The sequence below is a fragment of the Rana temporaria genome, chromosome 11 (genome assembly GCF_905171775.1).
Source record: "Rana temporaria chromosome 11, aRanTem1.1, whole genome shotgun sequence".
Lineage (NCBI taxonomy): Eukaryota > Metazoa > Chordata > Amphibia > Anura > Ranidae > Rana > Rana temporaria.
The window spans coordinates 75,821,070-75,843,542 of record NC_053499.1 but is presented as its reverse complement, the minus strand read 5'-3'; the positions used below and the strand labels follow the sequence as shown (position 1 = coordinate 75,843,542).

General features: G+C 47.1%; 1 protein-coding gene across 3 annotated transcripts in view; it reads left to right on the top strand.

Annotated features, from left to right (window-relative positions):
• RPGRIP1L (RPGRIP1 like) overlaps positions 1-22,473 on the top strand; it is a 361,700-nt gene that overhangs the window by 197,148 nt on the left and 142,079 nt on the right. For all 3 annotated transcript variants that reach the window (XM_040328736.1, XM_040328734.1, XM_040328735.1), the window contains exon 12: positions 1,896-1,946. In XM_040328736.1, the coding sequence (XP_040184670.1) occupies positions 1,896-1,946 (51 nt within the window). The remainder of the gene's footprint in view (positions 1-1,895; positions 1,947-22,473) is intronic.

Below are 22,473 nucleotides of genomic sequence, written 5' to 3'. Positions count from 1 at the left end.
CAGGAGATGATCAGAAACTGCGGACATAGTACAGGAGATGATCAGAGACTGCAGACATAGTACAGGAGATGATCAGAGACTGCGTGCATGCTACAGGAGATGATCAGAAACTGCGGACATAGTACAGGAGATGATCAGAGACTGCAGACATAGTACAGGAGATGGTCAGAGACTGCAGACATAGTACAGGAGATGGTCAGAGACTGCAGACATAGTACAGGAGATGGTCAGAGACTGCAGACATAGTACAGGAGATGGTCAGAGACTGCAGACATAGTAGAGGGGATGGTGAGAGACTGCGTGCATGCTACAGGAGATGATCAGAGACTGCGGACATAGTACAGGAGATGATCAGAGACTGCAGACATAGTACAGGAGATGGTGAGAGACTGCGTGCATGCTACAGGAGATGATCAGAGACTGCGGACATAGTACAGGAGATGATCAGAGACTGCGTGCATGCTACAGGAGATGGTCAGAGACTGCGGACATAGTACAGGAGATGATCAGAGACTGCGTGCATGCTACATGAGATGGTCAGAGACTGCGGACATGCTACACAAGATGATCAGAGACTGCGGACATGCTACACAAGATGATCAGAGACTGCGGACATGCTACACAAGATGATCAGAGACTGCGGACATGCTACACAAGATGATCAGAGACTGCGGACATGCTACAGGAAATGGTCAGAGACTGCGGAAATTATACAGAAGATCAGCAGGTAAGTATGATTTTTATTTTTATTTTAAAGAAGAAAATAATACCCTTTGGTATCACTTTAACAAACCCATTGAGTCTTTTGGCAGCAACTTGCATAGTAAACAGGTCAACATCACTGCACAAATAAAAAAAAGGGAGACATTCCAACCAGCAAGAAATATCACTAGATGGTTCCAGAGGGGAGAGATGATAGGGAAATCACAGCAAGAAATTAGACAGTAAGAGAGTTTGTGCAGCCCCCAATGTGTAAGGCAAACAGTACACACAGGATAGCTGCAGCAGGAGGGGGGGGGGGGGGGGGCCACCTCTATACTCTCACCCATATATCAAGCATGACAGGCTTATCTCTCACCTCCGGAGCACCTCCATCCCCCTCCTCTCCTCACAGCTCGTTTGTAGTTTGCAGAAGCCAACTTTATGCCTCACCCCACGGATATTACAACAGCTGCAGTGTCAGCTCCGTGCAGTCATGATCTGTGTGTGTCCGTCTCTCAGCTCCTCGTGCGGCTCGGCACCGCCCATCGGGGAGATGACCAGTGTCACTGTCCAGTCAGAGCTCCAAATCACAGAGGAGGGGGAGATCGTGGGTGGGGGCAGCAACGAGGCTCAGGCTACACTGTGTGAGTTGAGGAGGGGAAAGTTCCAGGCGCAGCCAGCCGATCGGCGGCATATCTTTCCAGCAAAGACATTGCTGTGCGGGGGGAGGGGCAGCAATGACGTCATTATTAATCGATTATTGCCGAATACCGCATCGATGCAGAATCGTCCATGGTATAATCTCGATGCATCGATGCAACGATTATTTTCAACACCCCTATTGTTTAGAAAGTTTGAAAAGATGCATAAGAAAGACTACTTTGATTTCCTATTCTAATCCTGTAAAGTTAAATAATAGAAAACATTTTCTTTTTGCATGCTGACAGCCCTGAAACATGTGAAAACAACACAAAGTAATTGGTAAAATTTCAGTATGAAAATGGGAAACAAAACTAAGTTGCATTAAATTTTAATATTATATCTGCCTCAGTCAATGCAGAAGGGAATACTTTATTTTGTAGTGTTTTTTTTTTTTTCCAAGAGACGGGGCATATCTTGTAGCTTTTGGAGCTCGATGTAAATCAGATTTACTTCTGCTCATCTGATTGCCCTTCTTTCTGTTTCCACTACAGGAAAGTGATGTTGATGTCACTGAACTCAGTGAAGCTCTCATTCTCATAAAGGTAATGTCTCTCTCCTACCTATGTCTTGGATTGACCTGTCAAATATACACAAATGACATATGTAAAGTCGGTTAGAAAAAGGAAAAATCTCAGTTCCACTAGTCTACACTTACATGTCCTGCATTTTTTAGCATTACATCAAAAGTAACTTAGCAGCAAGGCTCACCTCTAGTTCTAGAACTTCCACCTCACCTAACATTATAGGACTTTTTAGAAATGTAATATTTAATAACATGGCCTACTTCTTTCCTAGTAGTGTAGACATATATATCTAAATGTGTGTCTCATAAAGAAATCCACTAAGCATTCATTGTATTTAAAATTATAACATACAGCCTTGATTTCATTTTAGAACAGTGAAAACTGTATATATGTAAAACAAATATGTAAACATGTCTTCTATTCCTTATGTGGCATCCCTCCTCCTCAGCACATAATAGCTAACCAGTTGATCCATTTTATTTTATTTTATTATTCATGCAGTGGGTTAATTCATTTTCCGATCCTCTGTGAGCCGACATGTTAATACAGCTGGTGTAATAAAAGGGCTGGGCACCAATAAACAATATGTGAGGTCATCTCATACTGTAAAACATGTCTTCTATGCTGTAAAGAAAATAGGTAAATTGGTACTTGTTATAAGTACATATTTTAGCAGCTCTATTTTTTTATTTATTTTTATCTAGTAGATGATGCTTATAGCAGAACTACACTGCATCTGAATACTACAAACCAAAAACGCTATTTAATTAATTTTTGATATTTCAATCAATTATACTGATAGTGAATAAAAAAAGTACCATCTATACATCTATGCAGTGCTGTGTGAAGTAGACAAAGTAACATTTTTAATTAACTAAAAAAAATTGTGAAAATGTTCATAACATCCTGTAAAAGAACAGAGTAATGTGAACATCAAAATTGCATTAATTAATAGAATAAAAAAAATAATAATCTGTGAATAAACTAAATGTATAAAAAAAAAAAAAGTATCCGTAAATCAAATATTCGAATATTAAAAGTGCATTATATGTCGCAGTAAAGAGGACCTGTCACTGTCTGTTGCTATGCCAACGGATGTGATAACAATAAAAGTGATTGAGGAAAAATGTAAAAAAATAAATAAAGGTACAGTTTAACCACTTCCATACAGGGCATTTTCACCCCCTTCCTGTCGAGACCAATTTTTAGTTTTCAGTGCTGTCGCACTTTGAATGACAATTGTGCGGTCGTGCGACAGGGAAGGGGTTAACACTAAGAGGCGATCAAGGGGTTAATTGTTTTCCTTTGTGTGTTTCTAACAGTAGGGGAAGGGCACTGACCTAGAGGAAATGACAGATTGTGATTCCTAGCTATTAGGAACTTACTAACTGTTCCCTCACAGAACAGGGATTTGTGTGTTTACACACACACGTTTTCCTTTTGCATTTATTAATACGTTTAAACCCATTCATTGAGCTTTCACTGATCTGGACTGTTAATATCTGGACTTAAATAATATTTACACCCATCACCTGGGTTAATTTCATTGTTTATTCTTTCCTTTTTGTTCCTTCATAATAACTTTCCCTATAGGAGAGGGATCTCCGTATAGTCACTTGTTATAGCGCAGCTTTTTCTATCCATTTCATTTTTTTAGTGTAATATAACACCTATAGTTGCCTGCTGATAATTTTAATTTTGTTGGAGGAGCGCAAGTATTTTTTTTCTACTATCTATCTGTATCCCCTGATGTCAGGATTATTTCTAATCCTTGCCAGCAATGGTTCTAGAGATAGGATAAACAGTAAGGGGGACAGGAGACAACCCTGTCTGGTCCCGTTAAACATCTCAAATGGCCATGATACTGACCCATTTACTTTGACTCTAGCGGTTGGGTGATTATACAGAGCATTTATCCACCCCAACATCTTAGGTCCCACCCCATAAACCTCTAAAGTGTGCTGAAGAAATCCCCAGTCTACTTTGTCAAATGCTTTTTCAGCATCTATTGACAAAAGTAGACCTGGGGAATTACTTTATTTTATTTTCTGTATCAATAGGAGCGTTCTAATGCTATTATCCCTACTTTCCCTGCCTGGGATGAAAGCCACTTGATCAGTATGTACCAGATCCTTCATGATTGTCTTCATTCTGCCAGCTAATATTTTAGCAAACAGCTTCACGTCCGCGTTCAGTAGGGAGATGGGTCTGTAACTAGTACACAAAGAGGGATCCTTGCCTACCTTGGGGATTATCGTTATTGCGGCCTCCAATGCCTCGTGGCGGATCTCCCAATTAGTGCCAATACTATTCATGTAAGAACATATCTTGGGGACCAGAATATCGCTAAACTTTTTATAGTATACGGTCGTCGGCCCATCAGGGCCTGGGCGTTTCCCTGTGGGAGACTCCTTTAAATTTTTCTGTATTTCCGCTTCCGTTATGGGGTCTTCTAGAGAACTAAATTTATCCGCAGGTATTTTTTTAGACCTATTTCAGTTAATAGTTTTTTTAGTATTGTCTGATCTCCTGTTTACTTTATCTGGAGGGTCACTTTGGGTTATCGAGTACAGCTTCCAATAATATTCTTTGAATACTCTCGCGATTTCAGGGGTTGTGTATACCTTACCACCTTTACCCGTTTGTATACTTTCGATAAAGTTACCCCTTGATTTATTTTTTAACCATTTAACGACCGCCGCATGTACATATACGTCAGCAGAATGGCACGGACAGGCACATCAACGTACCTGTACGTGCCTGCCTAGACGTGGGTCGGGGGTCCGATCGGGACTCCCCCGGTACTTGCGGCGGTTCCCATGGTTGTAGGAGCAATCCGGGATGAGGGGGCGGCTGTTCGTTTCTGGCCATCTCCCCGCGATCGCTCCAAGCCAATCCCCTTCCGCCGATGTGCTTCCTCTGCCTGTGTAATGTAAACGCAGGCAGAGGAAGTGATTTCATCTCTCGTCCTGTCGGTATTTTCGTCCAGCGAGAGGAGAGAAGACATCACAAGTAAGTTGCACCAACAGACCACTGACACCAGTGACACATAGGCACACTTAACCCCCCCGATCACCCCCCCCCAGCCCCCTGTCACAGTGTCACTGATTGCAGTGATCATTTATTTACTGATCACTGCATTTAGTGTCAGTTGTGACAGTTAAAAGTTGCAGGGCAGTTAGTCTTAGGCCCCTATAGGTTCAGGGTAGCCCCCTACCCCCCCTAATACAGGTTTAACCCCTTGATCACCCCCTAGTTAACCCTTTCACCCCCTATTGCCAGTGTCACTAAGCGATTGGTTTTCTAATCGCTGTATTAGTGTCACTGGTGCCGCTAGGTAGCTAGTTATTTTTTGAGGTTCTCTTTCGTTCATGGACGGACACAGCAGCCTTTGACCTTAGGGTTATATCCGCTTCCTTCAGGAGAGTTAGGCAGAAAAAAAGCACTTTAAGTGTTAACAACACTTTCCTCCGTGCAGCTCCTCCCAGGGGGCGTGGTTCCCCGGGTATAACCCACACCCTGCTCTAGCAGCTCCAGTTTCTTTCTGCCTAACGTCAGGAGAGGACAGGCACTCTGTACTCCGGAGATTTTTTTCGCTTTTTTTTTTTTCGCTTTTTATTATTTTGTTCCTGCATTTTGGATCCTGTGATCTTCTATCAACAGCCGACTGGGTGACAGGCTGGATCTTGACTCTTGTAGTCCCCCCATGTTCGGCCATCGAGCGTGTGCCGGCCCTCAGCTCAGCTCTGGGTCCTCCACGACAGGTCCCATTGCTCCAGGGGCAGCCGGGGAACTACATGTTCCAGGACACACATATGACCGGTCTCTATGGTCTTGTCACAGTGTGTCTGGCCGACAGCCATGCCGTTAGTGGACGTTGGTTCTGACCGGGATACCTCCAGCCGGTAGTCGCAGGACGGGTAAGTAGTGGCCCCTTGCCCTGGCAAGGTGGTTTGGCTGGTGTTTTTCCCTGGGGAGGTCGACTGAGGGTCCGCCCTGCTTTCCTCTCCCTTCTTCCCCTGTCTGGGTAGCGGCTGTGAGGGGGGCCTCCTGGGGTTTTCTTTATTACCAACCGTGGCCCGTGTGTTGTGGGGGACTGTGTTGTTACTCTGGGGGGTGCTACTGTATGCTGCTGTGTGGTGTGAGGTGTTTGGTGCATCACTGGGGAATTTAAACTGCGCCACGGCCGCCATTTTGCCGTTGTCGCGGTTGTAGCTCGGCGGCCATTTTCCTGTAGCCCGCTGGTGATTTTTACCTCAGACAGCGGCCATCTTGGAAATGTCTTGGCCTCTTGTGTCAGTTTTAGCACTGCAAAACGCTGCGAATCTTCCATGGGGTGACAGACGCAGCACAGCCAGCACATCAGAGCACACCTCGGGTTTTCAGCTCTCTCTGCAACCGGGTGGGGTGGTGAGTCCCTGGGAGGCCTCCGCTTCTATTTTTGCAGCCGGGAGGTGACCGGTGGGTTGCTATGCCTTGCAGTACACAGCGGTCGGGCTACATGAAACCTGTACTGGTGTTTCTGCCCCAGCAATGCCTGAGTTATACTTTAATCCCCCTGCCGCATCTGTTGAGGCAATGTCGGCTGGCCTTGAGGCATTTCTCACCAGGTTTGAAGCAGTTAGTGTCCAGAAGGGGGGTACAAAGCGCCCCCTCCCTGAGCCTGCTTCTGGGGATATCTCTGACACAGATCTGGTCTGTCATGTCAGATGATGCAGGCTTAACCCACACGGACTGTGAGGATGACTCTGCCTCAGGGTCAGTAAATGATATGGGAGTGCGTGATACTCATAAATTTGAGGATTTGGCGGGGGCACCGGATGTGCCGGTCCCTTTTGGGTTCCGCAAACCGCCCAGCACCGCAACCTGTATTCCATATTTGGAGCAATTGCTGATGTAAGGAATGGGACACACCACAGAAAGTTTTTGCTGTTCCTAAAAACGTTGTGGTTCGTTATTCCTTTGAGAAGGACTTTTTGAAAAAAGTTGTTTTCTCCTCCATCAGTGGACCCTCCCGTGTCCAGACTGAGTAAAGCCACCACATTGCCTGTGGAAGGGGCTCCCGCTTTTACGGACCCCACTGATAGGAGGGTGGAGGCTGTGGCCCGCTCTATGTTCACAGTTGTGGGTTCGGCTGTGAGACCGGTTGTGGCCGGGTCTCTGGTGTCGCAGACACTGACTGAACGGGCAAAGTTGTTGCTGCAGAAGCTGGAGGAGCAGGATGCTTCCGAGACCTGCAAGGGCCTGGCTGAACAATTGGTTCAGGGTCTAGAATTTGTCTGTGATTCGGCCCTGGATACGCTTCCCTTGCTTTCCAGAGCCTCCGCCTATGCGGTGGTACTACGCCGCCTTGTGTGGCTGACATGCTGGTCTGCGGACCAATCCTCCAAGAAGGCCTTGGTGGATTTGCCCTTTAAGGGTGAGCGACTTTTGGGGCGTCCCTGGATGACATCATTAAGGATGCCACAGGTGGTAAGAGCACACTGCTCCCACAGTCTGGGAAGGGCAAGGAGCCTCGCCGTAAGCAAGGGCCCTCCTTGACTACCCCCAATCGTTTTTTTTTCGTGCACCCAGTGCAGTGGGAAAAAGTTTGCAAGGTGCTAAGACCCCCCCTGCGGGGCAGAAGCGCACCTGGTACCGCAAGCCCAACAAGCCTGCTTCCGCAGGAAGGTCTGCCCCCGCCCGTGTCTCGAGTGGGGGGCCGGCTTCGAGAATTTGCAGCTCGGTGGAGGTCTCTTCTTTCCGACCGTTAGGTTTGCAAAGTAGTTTCCTCGGGGTACAAGATAGAGTTTCTCTCTTGTCCACCAAACAGATTTTTTCCTTCCAACCTCCAGCTTCCTCCGGATTGCCGGAAAGGCTCTGGCGGGGGCTGTCCAGGACCTACTGGACAGGGGAGTGGTTTTGCCAGTTCCCTTGATGGAACGGTTTCAGGGGTTTTACTCCAATCTGTTCGTGGTCCCCAATAAGGAAGGGGTCCGTCCAATCCTGGACCTCAAGGCCCTCAATTGTTTTGTCAAGGTGCAAAAATTCAGGATGGAGTCGATTCGCTCGGTAATGGCAGCGCTCCCTCAGGGGGACTTTCTGGCATCCTTGGACATCATGGACGCGTACCTACATGTTCCCATATGCACAAAGCACCAGAGGTTTCTGCGCTTTGCGGTCGGGGGGGACCATTTTCAATTTGTGGCCCTCCCGTTCGGCTTGGCATCGGCACCACGGGTTTTCACTAAGGTGCCTGCCCCGATACTGGCCCTGCTGAGACAGCGGGGGTCGCTATCGTGGGATATCTGGACAACCTTCTCCTGCGAGCTTCTTCAGGCTCAGAGTTAGAAGATGACGTGTCTATCACGTGTCAGACTCTCCGAGAGTTCGGCTGGCTTCTGAATGTCCTGAAGTCAGTGTTGGTTCCGTCTCAGAGACTGGAATACCTGGGACTAGTCCTGAATTCCGCGGAGGCAAAAGTTTTTCTCCCAATGGAGAAACTTCAGACACTGCAATCTGCAGTGCAGCAGTTGTCGACCCAGAAGTGGTCATCTCTTTGATTCTGCATGAGGGTTCTGGGTCTGATGGTGGCCTCTTTTGAGGCGGTTCTGTATGCCCAATTCCACACCAGGGGGCTACAGAAGGAAATTCTGTCACGTTGGGACAAGCTCCCGTCATCTCTGGATTACCAGATTCAGTTGAGTCAACTGGTCAAGTCTTCCCTGGTGTGGTGGCTGGCGTCTCCGGTGCTTCGGACCGGGAAGTCGTTTCTGCCGTGCCACTGGACCGTGGTCACGACGGATGCCAGCCTCTCCGGTTGGGGGGGCGTTTGGGGCACCCAGTCAGCCCAGGGGAGCTGGATTCAGGAGGAGTCCCGTCTACCAATCAATATACTGGAGCTCCGAGCAATCAAGCTGTGCCTTGCCAGGTGGTCCCTGGATCTGCAGGGCCGACTAGTCAGGATCCAGTCCAACAACACAACGGCCGTGGCATACGTCAATCATCAGGGGGGCACACAGAGTTCAGCTGCAGCGTCGGAGGTCGCGCGCATCCTTCGGTGGGCCGAAAGGCCTGTTCCGGCTCTGTCGGCCGTGTACATTCCGGGAGTACAGAATTGGCAAGCCGACTTCCTAAGTCGCCAAACACTAGACCAAGGAGTGTGGTCACTTCACCAGGAGGTGTTTCAGAGTCTGTGCCGAAAGTGGGGGCACTCCAGACGTGGACCTTCTAGCATCCCGTCTCAATCGGAAGGTGCCACGGGTCGTGGTCAGGTCAAGAGACCCGTGGGCGGACGCGTCCGACGCATTGGTGGCACCTTGGGGTCGCTATCGCCTAATTTACGCCTTCCCTCCTCTGAAGCTTCTTTCTCGTGTAAGCCGAAGGGATTCCAACATTCCTGATCGCCCCAGATTGGCCGCGCCACTCCTGGTACGCGGACCTGGTGCGTCTGGTGGCAGACGCCCCCTGGCGTCTACCCCTGAGAGAAGATCTTCTGTTGCAGGGTCCGATCTTTCACCCTGCTTTACAGTCGCTGGCTTTAACGGCGTGGCTGTTGAGAGCCAGGTACTGATGGACCGGGGCCTGTCGGGCTCGGTGGTCTCTACCATGCTGTATGCACCGAAGTCTACCTCACGTAGGATTTACCATCGTACGTGGAAGGAATACATCTCTATGTGTGAGGAGATGAAGTGGCGCCCTCGTGCATACGTGGTGTCCAGGATTCTGCTGTTTTTACAGCGGGGAGTGGATCAGGCTCTCACCTTAAGTACAGTTAAGAGTCAGATTTTGGCTCTGGCTGTTTACTTTCAGCAACCCTTGGCGTCGCACTCCTTGGTGCGTACGTTTGTACAGGGGGTCCGTCATGTGGCCCCTCCGGTGCGCCATCCACTGCCCCCATGGGACTTGAATTTAATCCTTTCGGTGCTTCAGGATGCCCCCTTTGAGGACATTCGGAAGATTCCTTTGTTGACTCTGTCACAAAAGGTGTTTTTTCTGGTAGCAATTGCCTCGATCAGACGTGTATCTGAGCTGGCAGCCTTGTCTTGCAAGGCTCCCTACTTGGTCATCCATAAGGATAAGGTGGTCCTGCGGCCTCAGCCATCTTTTCTCCCAAAGGTCGTTTCGGCTTTTCACATTAATGGGGACATTGTTCTTCCATCCTTATGTCCTCAGCCGAAAAACCAGAAGGAGGCCACTTTACATTCCCTGGATGTGGTTTGGGCCCTACGAGTGTACTTATCTGCTACGGTTCCGTTACGGAAGTCGGACTCACTGTTTGTGTTGGTGGCTGGTCCTAAAAAAGGCCTGGCGGTCTCGTCGGCCACCATTTCTAGGTGGATCCGACAGGTTGTGCTTTAGGCCTCCCTTTCGGGTTACGGCGCATTCGACCAGGGCAATCGGTGCCTCTTGGGCTTTCCGGCATCAAGCTTCTGTGTTACAGGTGTGTAAGGCAGCGACCTGGACGTCGGTCCACACTTTTTCAAAGTTTTACAAGGTGGATGTGAGTGCATCTTCTGATGCCTCCTTCGGCCGCAAGGTGTTACAGGCAGCAGTTTAAGGTTGGAGTTCCTCCGTTGAGTAACTCCGGTTTTGTTTGGGGTGTAGAGAAAAAAGTGCAGCGCCAAAAGAACGAGGTATCCCTGGCAGGGGAACCTCAAGTAATAAGTGAACGTGATACAAAAAATGGGCCTAGATACCACTAGTTCCCAATAAATATATGGATAGTGAAATATATATAAAAAAGTTCAAATATTTCACTCAAAGGGCCAGAAGTGAACTTGTAGCCCACAGTGCATATATAGTGACCAATTACCAAAAGGCATATAGTTTCCAAATGCATTAAACATGAAACTGAAAATTGTAAATAAATATATATAAAACAATCTGTGCCACCATAAGGTGAAATATATAGTCCAAATTTCAACACATAAATGGAATGTTGTTAATCCCATAGATGGAGAAGGCGTTGTCTCCTCTGTTGTTCCAATTAGACACACAAGAATTGTGTTTGTATTCTCCTAGATTCCAATATCACCACATCTCCCAGGGAATAATCATTAACGTAAGAGTAGATTAAATACGCTTACCAGCTGATGTAGACCCACAGCTCACCTTACGGTGGGGGGTCCTCAGAGCTTGTGTGGGCCAACTGCCCTCTTTGATTTCTGTGACGGATATGTCTCCTAATACAGGCAGTCTCGACGGGATCTTGATGAGGTGGCAGGAAAGTGGCCAAAAGCGAAAATTCCCAGTGGTGTAGGTCTTTTAATGATTAATACACTTACGGAATTCAATCGTGGAGAAAACAAAAAAAGAGGAGAAAAAAGGAGGGGAAACTGCTCCTCATAGTGTAAAAAAGTTTAATTTAAAAACAAAGGTACACTTCTAAAAAATCCAAACAGGAAATCCAAAGTCACACATGATCCATACAGGTAAAAAAAGTTTTCCCCAACTCACAGCTTCACTCCAGTTGAAGTCTGATGAGACGAAACCGGTTGGGTTTTTACTGGATTTACCTGTTTCCACTGCGCATTTGGACTCCTTTACTAAGATTTTTGTTTTCTGGAGTGAAGTATTGCTGTGAGTTGGGGAAAACTTTTTTTACCTGTATGGATCATGTGTGACTTTGGATTTCCTGTTTGGATTTTTTAGAAGTGTACCTTTTGTTTTTAAATTAAACTTTTTTACGCTATGAGGAGCTGTTTCCCCTCCTTTTTTCTCCTCTTTTTTTGTTTTTTCCACGATTGAATTCCGTAAGTGTATTAATCACTACAAGACCTACACCACTGGGAATTTTCGCTTTTGGCCACTTTCCTGCAACCTCATCAAGATCCCGTCGAGACTGCCTGTATTAGGAGACGTATCCGGCACAGAGATCAAAGAGGGCAGTTGGCCCACACAAGCTCTGAGGACCCCCCACCGTAAGGTGAGCTGTGGGTCTACATCAGCTGGTAAGCGTATTTAATCTACTCTTATGTTAATGATTATTCCCTGGGAGATGTGGTGATATTGGAATCTAGGAGAATACAAACACAATTCTTGTGTGTCTAATTGGGACAACAGAGGAGACAACGCCTTCTCCATCTATGGGATTAACAACATTCCATTTATGTGTTGAAATTTGGACTATATATTTCACCTTATGGTGGCACTGATTGTTTTATATATATTTATTCACAATTTTCAGTTTCATGTTTAATGCATTTGGGAACTATATGCCTTTTGGTAATTGGTCACTATATATGCACTGTGGGATACAAGTTCACTTCTGGCCCTTTGAGTGAAATATTTGAACTTTTTTATATAGATTTCACTATCCATATAATTATTGAGAACTAGATGTGGTATCTAGGCCCATTTTTTGTATCACGTTCACTTATTACTTGAGGTTCCCCTGCCCAGGGATACCTTGTTCTTTTGGCGCTGCACTTTTTTCTCTAAATTTTTTCACAATTTTTCCATTGTTGTGTTGGCTGCCTCACCATTGGCCATATTTATATACATATACATTTTTTCCACTTATGTTTATAGTTTAGTGCAATATATTTTTATTATATATTGTTTGGGGTGTAACCTGGTTTGCTGTGTTGTTTTTCCACCCCTCGAATTTTTTGACACTGCTTGGGGACGTCCCTAAGGTCAAAGGCTGCTGTGTCTGTCCATGAATGGAAGAGAAAATAGGATTTTTGTACTCACCGTAAAATCCATTTCTCTGAGTTCATGGACGGACACAGCACCCACCCCTCCTTTTGTTTGTACTGCTTGTTACGAACTGGAGCTGCTAGAGCAGGGTGTGGATTATACCCTGGGAGGAGCTGCACTGAGGAAAGTTACGCCGTCGTATCTCTGCGTCCGGCCGGTCGTATCTATGCGCCTGATTCCTAGAATCAGTTACGCATAGATATCTGTTAGATCCGACAGGCGTAAGTCTCTTACGCCGTGGGATCGTAACTGCATTTTTAAGCTGACCGCTAGGGGCGTGTATGCTGATTTACGCATCAAAATATGTAAATCAGCAAGATACGCCAATTCCCGAACGTACGCCCGGCCGACGCAGTAAATTTACGCCATTTACGTTAGGCTTTTCCCGGCGTATAGTTACCCCTGCTATATGGTGGCATAAGTGCAGCGTACCAATGTTAAGTATGGCCGTCGTTCCCGCGACGAAATTTGAAAATTTTGCGTAACTCGTCCGTGAATGGGGCTGGACGTAATTTACGTCCACGTCAAAACCAATACGTCCTTGCGGTGTATTAGGAGCAATGCACACTGGGAGATTTCCACGGACGGCGCATGCGCCGTTCGTGAAAAACGTCAATCACGTCGGGTCACAGAAGATTAACATAAAACACGCCCCCCTGTCCCACATTTGAATTAGGCGGGCTTACGCCGGCCGATTTTACGCTACGCCGCCGCAACTTACGGAGCAAGTGCTTTGAGAATACAGCACTTGCCCGTCTAAGTTGCGGCGGCGTAACGTAAATCGAATTTCTGCCTAACTCTCCTGACGGAAGCGGATATAACCCTAAGGTCAAAGGCTGCTGTGTCCGTCCATGAACTCAGAGAAATTGATTTTACGGTGAGTACAAAAATTCTATTTTTATAGCGTTAGGTACCCCCATAAATTTTCTAAAGGTTTTAACCCCTGATTGCCCCTAGAGTTAACCCGTTCACCAGTGATCACCGTATAAGTGTCAATGGTGATGCAGGTTAGCCAGTTAGTTATTTAGTTATTTAGGTTCGCCGCCAGCTTTTTATAAAGCGTCAGGTACCCCATATATTACCCAACAAAGGTTTTAACCCCCTGATTGCCCCCTAGTTAACCCTTTCACCAGTGATCACCGTTTAAGTGTTACGGTTGACGCTGGTTAGTTAGTTTGCTGTTTATAGCATTAGGGCACCCGCCGTATATAACCCGGGTGATATCAATAAAATGTTAGCGTCAGTCAGGGTCTGCGTCGCCCCAGGCAGCGTTAGGTTAGTGCCAGTAACGCTTACACCCACGCGCAAAGCATACACCCCCCTTAGTGGTATAGTATCTGAACGGATTGATACCTGATCTGATCAGATCTATACTAGCGTACCCTGCAATTTTGGGTACCCAAAAACGCATTGTTAGCAGAATCAGCCCAGATACCCGCTAGCACCTGCGTTTTGTCCCTCCGCCCAGCCTAGCCCAACCCACCCAAGTGCAGTATCGATCGATCACTGTCACTTACAAAACACAACACACATAACTGCAGCGTTAGCAGAGCCCCCCCCCCCCCCGATTTAAACAGCGCCATTGGGAAATTGGGAAAGCATTTTATCACACCGATCTTGGTGTGGTCAGATGCTTTGAGGGCAGATGAAAGATCCATTTAAAAAAAAAGAGTACCTGTCACTAACTATTGCTATCATAAGGGATATTTACATTCCCTGAGAGAACAATAAAAATTGTAAAAAATAAATAAAATGGAAGGAACAGTTTACAAAAAAAAAAAAAGCGAAATAAATAATAAAAAAAAAAAAAAAAAGCATCCCTGTCCCCCCCCTGCTCTTGCGCAAAGGCGAACGCAAGCGTCGGTCTGGAGTCATATGTAAACAGAAATTGTACCATGCATGTGAGGTATTACTGCGAAGGGCAGATCGAGGGCAGTAATTTTAGCAGTAGACCTCCTCTGTAAATCTATTGTGGTAACCTGTAAAGGCTTTTAAAGGCTTTTAAAAATGTATGTAGTTTGTCGCCACTGCGTGTTTGTGCGCAATTTTAAAGTATGTCGTGTTTGGTATCCATGTACTCGGCCTAAGATCATCTTTCTTATTTCATCAATAATTTGGCCAATATAGTGTGTTTTAGTGCTTTAAAATAAAAAAAAGTGTTTTTTTCCCAAAAAAATGTGTTTGAAAAATCGCTGCGCAAATACTGTGTGGAAAAAAAATGCAGCACCCACCATTTTATTTTGTAGGGCCTTTGCTTTAAAAAATTATATAATGTTTGGGGGTTCAACTTAACTTTCTTGCAAAAAAAAAATGTTTTTATGTAAACAAACAGTGTCAGAAAGGCTTTGGGCCTGATTTACCAAGCCTTTACTCCATGACTCATGGAGTAAAAGCAGGAGTAGCAGCCGTTTGGCCATTTACTAAAGAAATACGCTGCTAGTGCAGTGTATTTCCCTAGTTACTAATGTGCTCCGTGCGCCCAGGAGAGGGTGCATTGTGCACCAGTACAGACCTGGCGCACGGCACATTAAACTATAAATTGCGGGGGTTGGGGGGGGAGTTTATTAGGGGGGGGGGGGGGGGGATGCAGGGGAAGTGAAGTGACATGTGTTTTGAAGTGTTTGGCGGGCCGAATTGAAAGGGAAAGTGTTTTTTGAAAACAGATCCCCGTACGCTTGCACAGTGCGCCTGAACCTCGGGAGGTTCATTTGCATACTGGGCATGCGCAGAGAGAAAAGTCAGGGATTCCCGTGCGCCTTGTCAGTACGCCGTGAAAATCTTGGTAAATACCAAGCGGCGTACCCGTGAATGCGCTGCGTGACGCGGCGCACGGGAATCTCCGAGCTGTTTTCAGCCCTGAAGGGGAACTCGGCGCCAAATTTCAAACTTGAAATCGGCGCGGGTCCCCCTTCAGGGCTACATTAGGCTCTTAGGCTTGGTCCGGAACGTGAGGGGTTAAACACGCGCCGATTCGGCGCGGGGGTCCCCCCCAGATCCAAACCAAGCCCTCATCCCAAGCATGCAGTCTGGCCCGGACAGGAATGGGGGAGGGGACGAGCGAGCGGCCCCCCCCCTCCTGAGCCGTACCAGACCGCATGCCCTCAACATGGGGGAGTGTGTGCTGTGGGGGAGGGGGGCACTGCCCCCCCACCCCACAGCACTCTTGCCCCCATGTCGATAGGGACAAGAGCCTCTTCCCGACAACCCTTGCCATTGGTTGTCGGGGTATGCGGGCGGGGCTAATCGGAATCTGCGAGCTCCCTTTAATAAGGGGGCCCCCAGATGCCGGCCCCCCACCCTATGTGAATGAGTATGGGGTACATCGTACCTCTACCCATTCACATGGGGGAAATGTAAAGTAAAAAAAAAACACCACACAGAATAAAATATTTTATTAATCTGCTCCGGAGCCCCCCCTTTCTTCTTTAGCTCTCTTAGAAGGGGGGGTTTCTTCTCTCCCGATCTTCAGCCGGGACCCTGGGCTTCGGTGATTTCTGCCGGGGGAGGGCGCCATCCCTCGGTCCTCTCCGGAGCCTTCCGCCGGATGCCCCCACCCCATTTAAGCTCTTTTTCATTAGGGAGGGGCATCCGGACTTCGGGGTCTTCTGCCGGGGGATGGCGCCTATCCCCCGGTCTTTCCGGTGCCTTCCGCCAGGGTTCCGGTCTTCCTGGTCTTCTGCCGGGGGTGCGCCAACTCCCCGGTCTTTTCTCTTCTGTCTTCTCTGCTCCCTCTTCTGCCTGGCTCCCCCGCGGAGCCAGGGCTTTCTTCCGTCTTCTCTCTTCCTTCTTCTGCCTGTCTCCTCCGGGAGCACAGGGCTTGTCTCCGCTGTCTTCTCCCTTCTCTTCCATTCGATGTTGACACGACGAGGTTCCGCGCTGACATGCCGTGTCAGCGGCGGGCATGGACTTATATAGGGTAATGCCACCATGTGACCTCAACCCATGTGACATCACATTCCCATCATGCCCAGGGAATGTGATGTCACATGGGTTGAGGTCACATGGTGGCATTGCCCTATATAAGTCCATGCCCGCCGCTGACACGGCATGTCAGCGCGGAACCTCGTCGTGTCAACATCGAATGGAAGAGAAGGGAGAAGACAGCGGAGACAAGCCCTGTGCTCCCGGAGGAGACAGGCAGAAGAAGGAAGAGAGAAGAAAGAAGACGGAAGAAAGCCCTGGCTCCGCGGGGGAGCCAGGCAGAAGAGGGAGCAGAGAAGACAGAAGAGAAAAGACCGGGGAGTTGGCGCACCCCCGGCAGAAGACCAGGAAGACCGGAACCCTGGCGGAAGGCACCGGAAAGACCGGGGGATAGGCGCCATCCCCCGGCAGAAGACCCCGAAGTCCGGATGCCCCTCCCTAATGAAAAAGAGCTTAAATGGGGTGGGGGCATCCGGCGGAAGGCTCCGGAGAGGACCGAGGGATGGCGCCCTCCCCCGGCAGCAATCACCGAAGCCCAGGGTCCCGGCGGAAGATCGGGAGAGAAGAAACCCCCCCTTCTAAGAGAGCTAAAGAAGAAAGGGGGGGCTCCGGAGCAGATTAATAAAATATTTTATTCTGTGTGGTGTGTTTTTTTTACTTTACATTTCCCCCATGTGAATGGGTAGAGGTACGATGTACCCCATACTCATTCACATAGGGTGGGGGGCCGGAATCTGGGGACCCCTTTATTAAAGGGGTCTCTCAGATTCTGATAAGCTCTCCGCCCGCATACCCCGACAACCAACGGCCAGGGTTGTCGGGAAGAGGCTCTTGTCCCTATCGACATGGGGGCAAGAGTGCTTTGGGGTGGGGGGGCAGTGCCCCCCTCCCCCACAGCACACACTCCCCCATGTTGAGGGCATGTGGTCTGGTATGGCTCAGGAGGGAGGGGGGCGCTCGCTCGTCCCCACCCCCATTCCTGTCTGACCAGACTGCGTGCCTGGGATAAGGGCTTGGTTTGGATCTTGGGGGGGGGCACGCTATTTTTTTGGGCCCCGGTTTAACCCCTTATGTTCCAGACCAAGCCTAAGAGCCTGGTATGCACCTGGAGGGAACCCACCTTATTTTTTTTGGGGGGGGTCTGGAGTTCCCCTTCATGAACAGCGATCTGTCATTTACACATGTCAGTCCCATCCCCCCCCCCCTACAGTTAGAACACACCCAGGGAACATATTTAACCCCTCCCTCGCACCTAGTGTTAACCCCTTCCCTGCCAGTGGCATTTTTTGAGTAAGCAATGCATTTTTTACAGCACTGATTGCTAGAAAAATGCCAATGGTTCCAAAAAAGTGTTCGATGTGTCCGCCATAATGTCGCAGTACCGATAAAAATCGCTGATCGCCCCAATAACTAGTTAAAACAACAAAAAAAAAAAATTTGTAGACGCTATACCTTTTGCAAAAACCAAACACTAAACGCTATTTGCGATTTTTTGGAACCAAAAAGATGTAGAATACGTATCGGCCTAAACTGAGGGGTTTTTTAGTTTTTTGAATATATATTTTTGGGGATATTTATTATAGCAAAAAGTAAAAATAATTTTTACATATGTGGGCGGGACTTATGCAAGTCCCGCCCACATATATAAACATCGTTCAAACCACACATGTGAGGTATTGACGCGTGCGTTAGAGCGAGAGCAATACTTTTACCACTAGACTTTCTTTGTAACTATAAACTGGTAACCTGGAAAAAAAAATAAAAGGTCGCCTATGGGGATATTCACGGAATTCATTTTGGCCCCATTGCAGGAGTGTTTCCAATAGTAAAGCGTGACATGTAAGGTATCTATTTACTCAGTGTAACATCATCTTTCACATTATCCCCAAAAATTGGGCTCACTTTTGTGTTTTGTTAATTTTTAACCACTTGAGCCCGGACCATATTTCTGGTCAATGACCGGGCAAGTTTTTGTGATTCGGCGCGGCGTCGCTTTAACTGACAATTGCGCAGTCGTGCGACGTGGCTCCCAAACAAAATTGGCAACCTTTTTTTTCACACAAATAGATTATTAAATGTGCGTGTTTACTTCTGTCTTTAACACCTCCCCTTCAGGCTGGAAAGCATCAGATCAGGGGAAACAAAAAAAAAAAGCTCTCATTCCATTGCAGCTTGGTTCCTACATGTGTGATGAACTGAGCATGCTCAAACACTTAGAAAAAAAATATCCTTTCTTTTTAAAAGGTGAAAAACACTCATTGGATGCTCATAGAGCGTGGTTTGGGTTAATTGCAGGTGTGCCCAATTACAAGCTCACCCAAACTAGAGACTGCAATTTGTTCATGTGATTTCAATTGCTTCATTACTAGCACTGTTATAAAAAGCTTGGATCGATCAGTCCTCAGCTGCCCTCAGAAGGGGCAGGCTGGCAGAAATGCTGTTGCTAAACACAAATGTGGTTTGTTGCATGGGTTTTGTTTTATTTTGCCAATGGTTTTGGTTTATTTTTAAATAATGTTCACTTTGATGTATTTGTCTATGTGGCCTTATTTTATGAAAAATGTGTAAAGCTATGGTTAATTAGTATTTTGAAATGTATTTTTGTTTGTTTGTCTTTTTTTGCTTTCCTTGTTTTGTTGACCAATAAAAATTACTTTAAAATTGTTAAGTTTGTCTTTTGTTACTTTTTCATGCTACATATGTTGACAGCTGCAGCTGAACTAGGTTTGGGCCTAACAAATTATGTGTGATTTTTGTCTAAGCTTCTTTCCTGGTGTGTAATCATGAAATGTTTGCCATGTTTATTCTCCCTGACTTTAAAGACAAAAACTGGTAAGTATTTTATTTATTCTGCAGTGGTCCTCAGCCCTCAAGTACCCCCGACAGGACATGTTTTGGGGATTTCTCTTATCAAGAATTGCTGTCCAGACTATTTTAAAGCACATGTGCAAGATGAAGGAAAACCTGCAAACATGGCCTGTGGGGGGGGGGGGGGGGGGGTTTGCTATTGGTGGACAGGCTTGACGTGCTGATTTACAGCACTGTGCTTAAATCTAGCGCAAGGCAATCCTATTCAAATTGTGGGTGTTTGAGGGAAGCCAAGTGAGTGTTAGAACCCCTGCTTTGTGTTTTTTTATTTTTGTGTTGAGCTTTGTGTCCCTTTTCTTAAAATTGGCTTCACTTCCTGTCACACAGCTGAACAGGAAGTGAGGTTAAAACCCTACCAGTGTCATTTCTTGGGGACACCGGTCAATCTAACTAGTGTCCCCATTAAGCAAATTGCACTCCAGCACTGCTGTGTACACCCCAAATCATGGGTCTTCAAACTACGGCCCTCCAGTTGTTCAGGAACTACAATTCCCATCATGCCTAGTCATGTCTGTGAATGTCAGTGCATTACAAGGCCTCATGGGATGTGTAGTTCTACAACAGCTGGAGGGCCGTAGTTTGAGGATCCCTGCCCCAAATGATTATTTAGTTTGGGGTTTAGTAAAGGCAAAGCCACTCTGCAGTACAAGCATAGTTGCTGAAAATCTGAGAGGAAGCACTGATGGTTTTAACATCCAATCCTGTAGAAGCAAAGTTGTTTTGTTTTCTTCCTTGCTTTGCACTTGTAGGAGTGGATTTGCCTTTAGTAAATGGACCCCAAAGTCCAAGATCCCTAATAATTTGGGGTGTACACAGCAAAATGCTAGAGTGCAATTTACATAATGGGAAACTATTTAGATTGATCTCTGTGTCCACAAGAAAATATATTAGTAAGGTTTTACCCTCACTTCCTGTTTGGCTATGTGACAGGAAGTGAATGAATTAGAAAGGGTGAAGACACCTCACAAATGTTGTCACTATCAGGGGTGCAGACATCCCCCAAAAAATGAGCAGATAATACTTATTTGCAAATTAATAATTTTTTAGTTAACATTGGGTGGGGTGCTCTAACACACACATTCCTACATATTAGCAACGCTCTATCCTGGCCTATTGGCATGGTTATATTTTCTTAGGGCTCTCAATAAAACTCTATGAAATTTGTGCTTAAACTAGAACCAGGGGCGGACTGACAACTCATGGGGCCCCCGGGCAATAGAAGATTATGGGGCCCCTCTGGCTTACAGATGACCACCACGCCAGGAGGTAGTGCAGAGGCGGGCAGCTAAAATCTTGGGATATTCACATTAAAAGCATGTCATTTTCGGACATATCAGGGACAGATCTAAAAAAAAAACAGATTTTTACATACTGTCCCTGGTTTTACTGAGCCTGGCAACCCGGATGGGGCCCCCTAGTGGCATGGGGCCCTCGGGCAGTGCCCAAGTGACTCAATGGTCAGTCCACCCCTGACAAGAACTATAATCAACAAGTTTTATTTTCTTTCATTTTGGATAGAGTGAGGGAGGGTTATAGGCCCTGTCAGTTTATTTTGTATTATCTGTGTCCAATTGGGGAGATTTGCCTTCACTTCCTGCCCCATAGCCAAACAGGAAGTGAGAGAAAAACTATGCAAATTAACCACTTCCCGCCCAGCCTATGGCCGATTTACGTCCGGGAAGTGGTTACACAATCCTGACAGGACGTCCTGCAGGATTTCATGCCGCACGCGCCTGTGGGGGCACGCAGCGCGGCGATCGGTGATGCGGGGTGTCAGTCTGACACCCTGCATCTCCGATCTCGGTAAAGAGTCTCTCACGGAGACGGAGACTCTTTACCACGTGATCAGCCGTGTCCAATCACGGCTGATCACGATGTAAACAGGAAGAGCCATCGATGGCTCTTCCTCACTCGCGTCTTACAGACGCCAGTATAGGAGAGCCGATCGGCGGCTCTCCTGACAGGGGGCGTTCGCGCTGATTGTTTATCAGCGCAGCCCCCCCTCGGATCACCACACTGGACCACCAGGGATGCCCACCCTGGACCACCAGGGTGTGCAAAAACAAAAAAAATATAGAACAAAAAAACAAAAAGCATTAAAAAATAAGAAAAAAGATGCCAATCAGTGCCCACAAATGGGCACTGACTGGGAAAATCAGTGCCACCCCACAGTGCCCATCCATGCACAGTGCCCACCTATCAGTGCCCACCTGTGCCACCCATAAGTATCCATCAGTGCCACCCATAAGTGCCGCCCATAAGTATCCATCAGTGCCACCCATAAGTGCCGCCCATCTGTGCCGCCCATGAGTGCCCATCAGTGCCGCCTATGAGTGCCCATCAGTGCCGCATAGCAGCGCCGCCAATCAATGCCACCTCATCTGTGCCGTCAGTACTACCTCATCGATGTCCATCAGTGCCATCTCATCGGGGCCCATCAGTGCCGCCATATCAGTGCCCGTAATTGAAAGAGAAAAACTTATTTACAAAAAAATTAACCTAAAAAAAGAAAAAGGTTTTTTTGTTTCAAAATTTGCAGTCTTTTTTTAGTTGTTGCGCAAAAAAAAAACGCAGAGGTGATCAAATAACAACAAAAGAAAGCTCTATTTGTGGGGAAAAAAGGACGCCAATTTTGTTTGGGTACAGTGTTGTATGACCGCGCAATTGCCATTCAAAGTGCGACAGTGTTGAAAGCTGAAAATTGGCTTGGGCGGGAAGGTGCGTAAGTGCCTGGTATGGAAGTGGTTAAGGGAATCCAGTGCCCCCCCAGAACTAGTGTGTGGGTCCCCTGAAAATTACTGGGCGGGGTTATACAAAAACAGGGTGTGACCTTGACAGGAAGGGGTTGGTCATTTTTCTATTAGGAGGTGCAGATATGTAGTCAGGCCTAGGGCAGAACCAAACCTTAATATACTACTGCATATTAGGGCTTATTTAGACCGGATCCGATTTACAGCGTGTTTTTATATTGTGGGAGGAAACCCACGCAGGCACAGGGAGAACATGCAAACTCCATGCAGATGCTGTCACGGGCGGGATTCGAACCAACGACTCTTTTGCTGCTAGGTCAAAG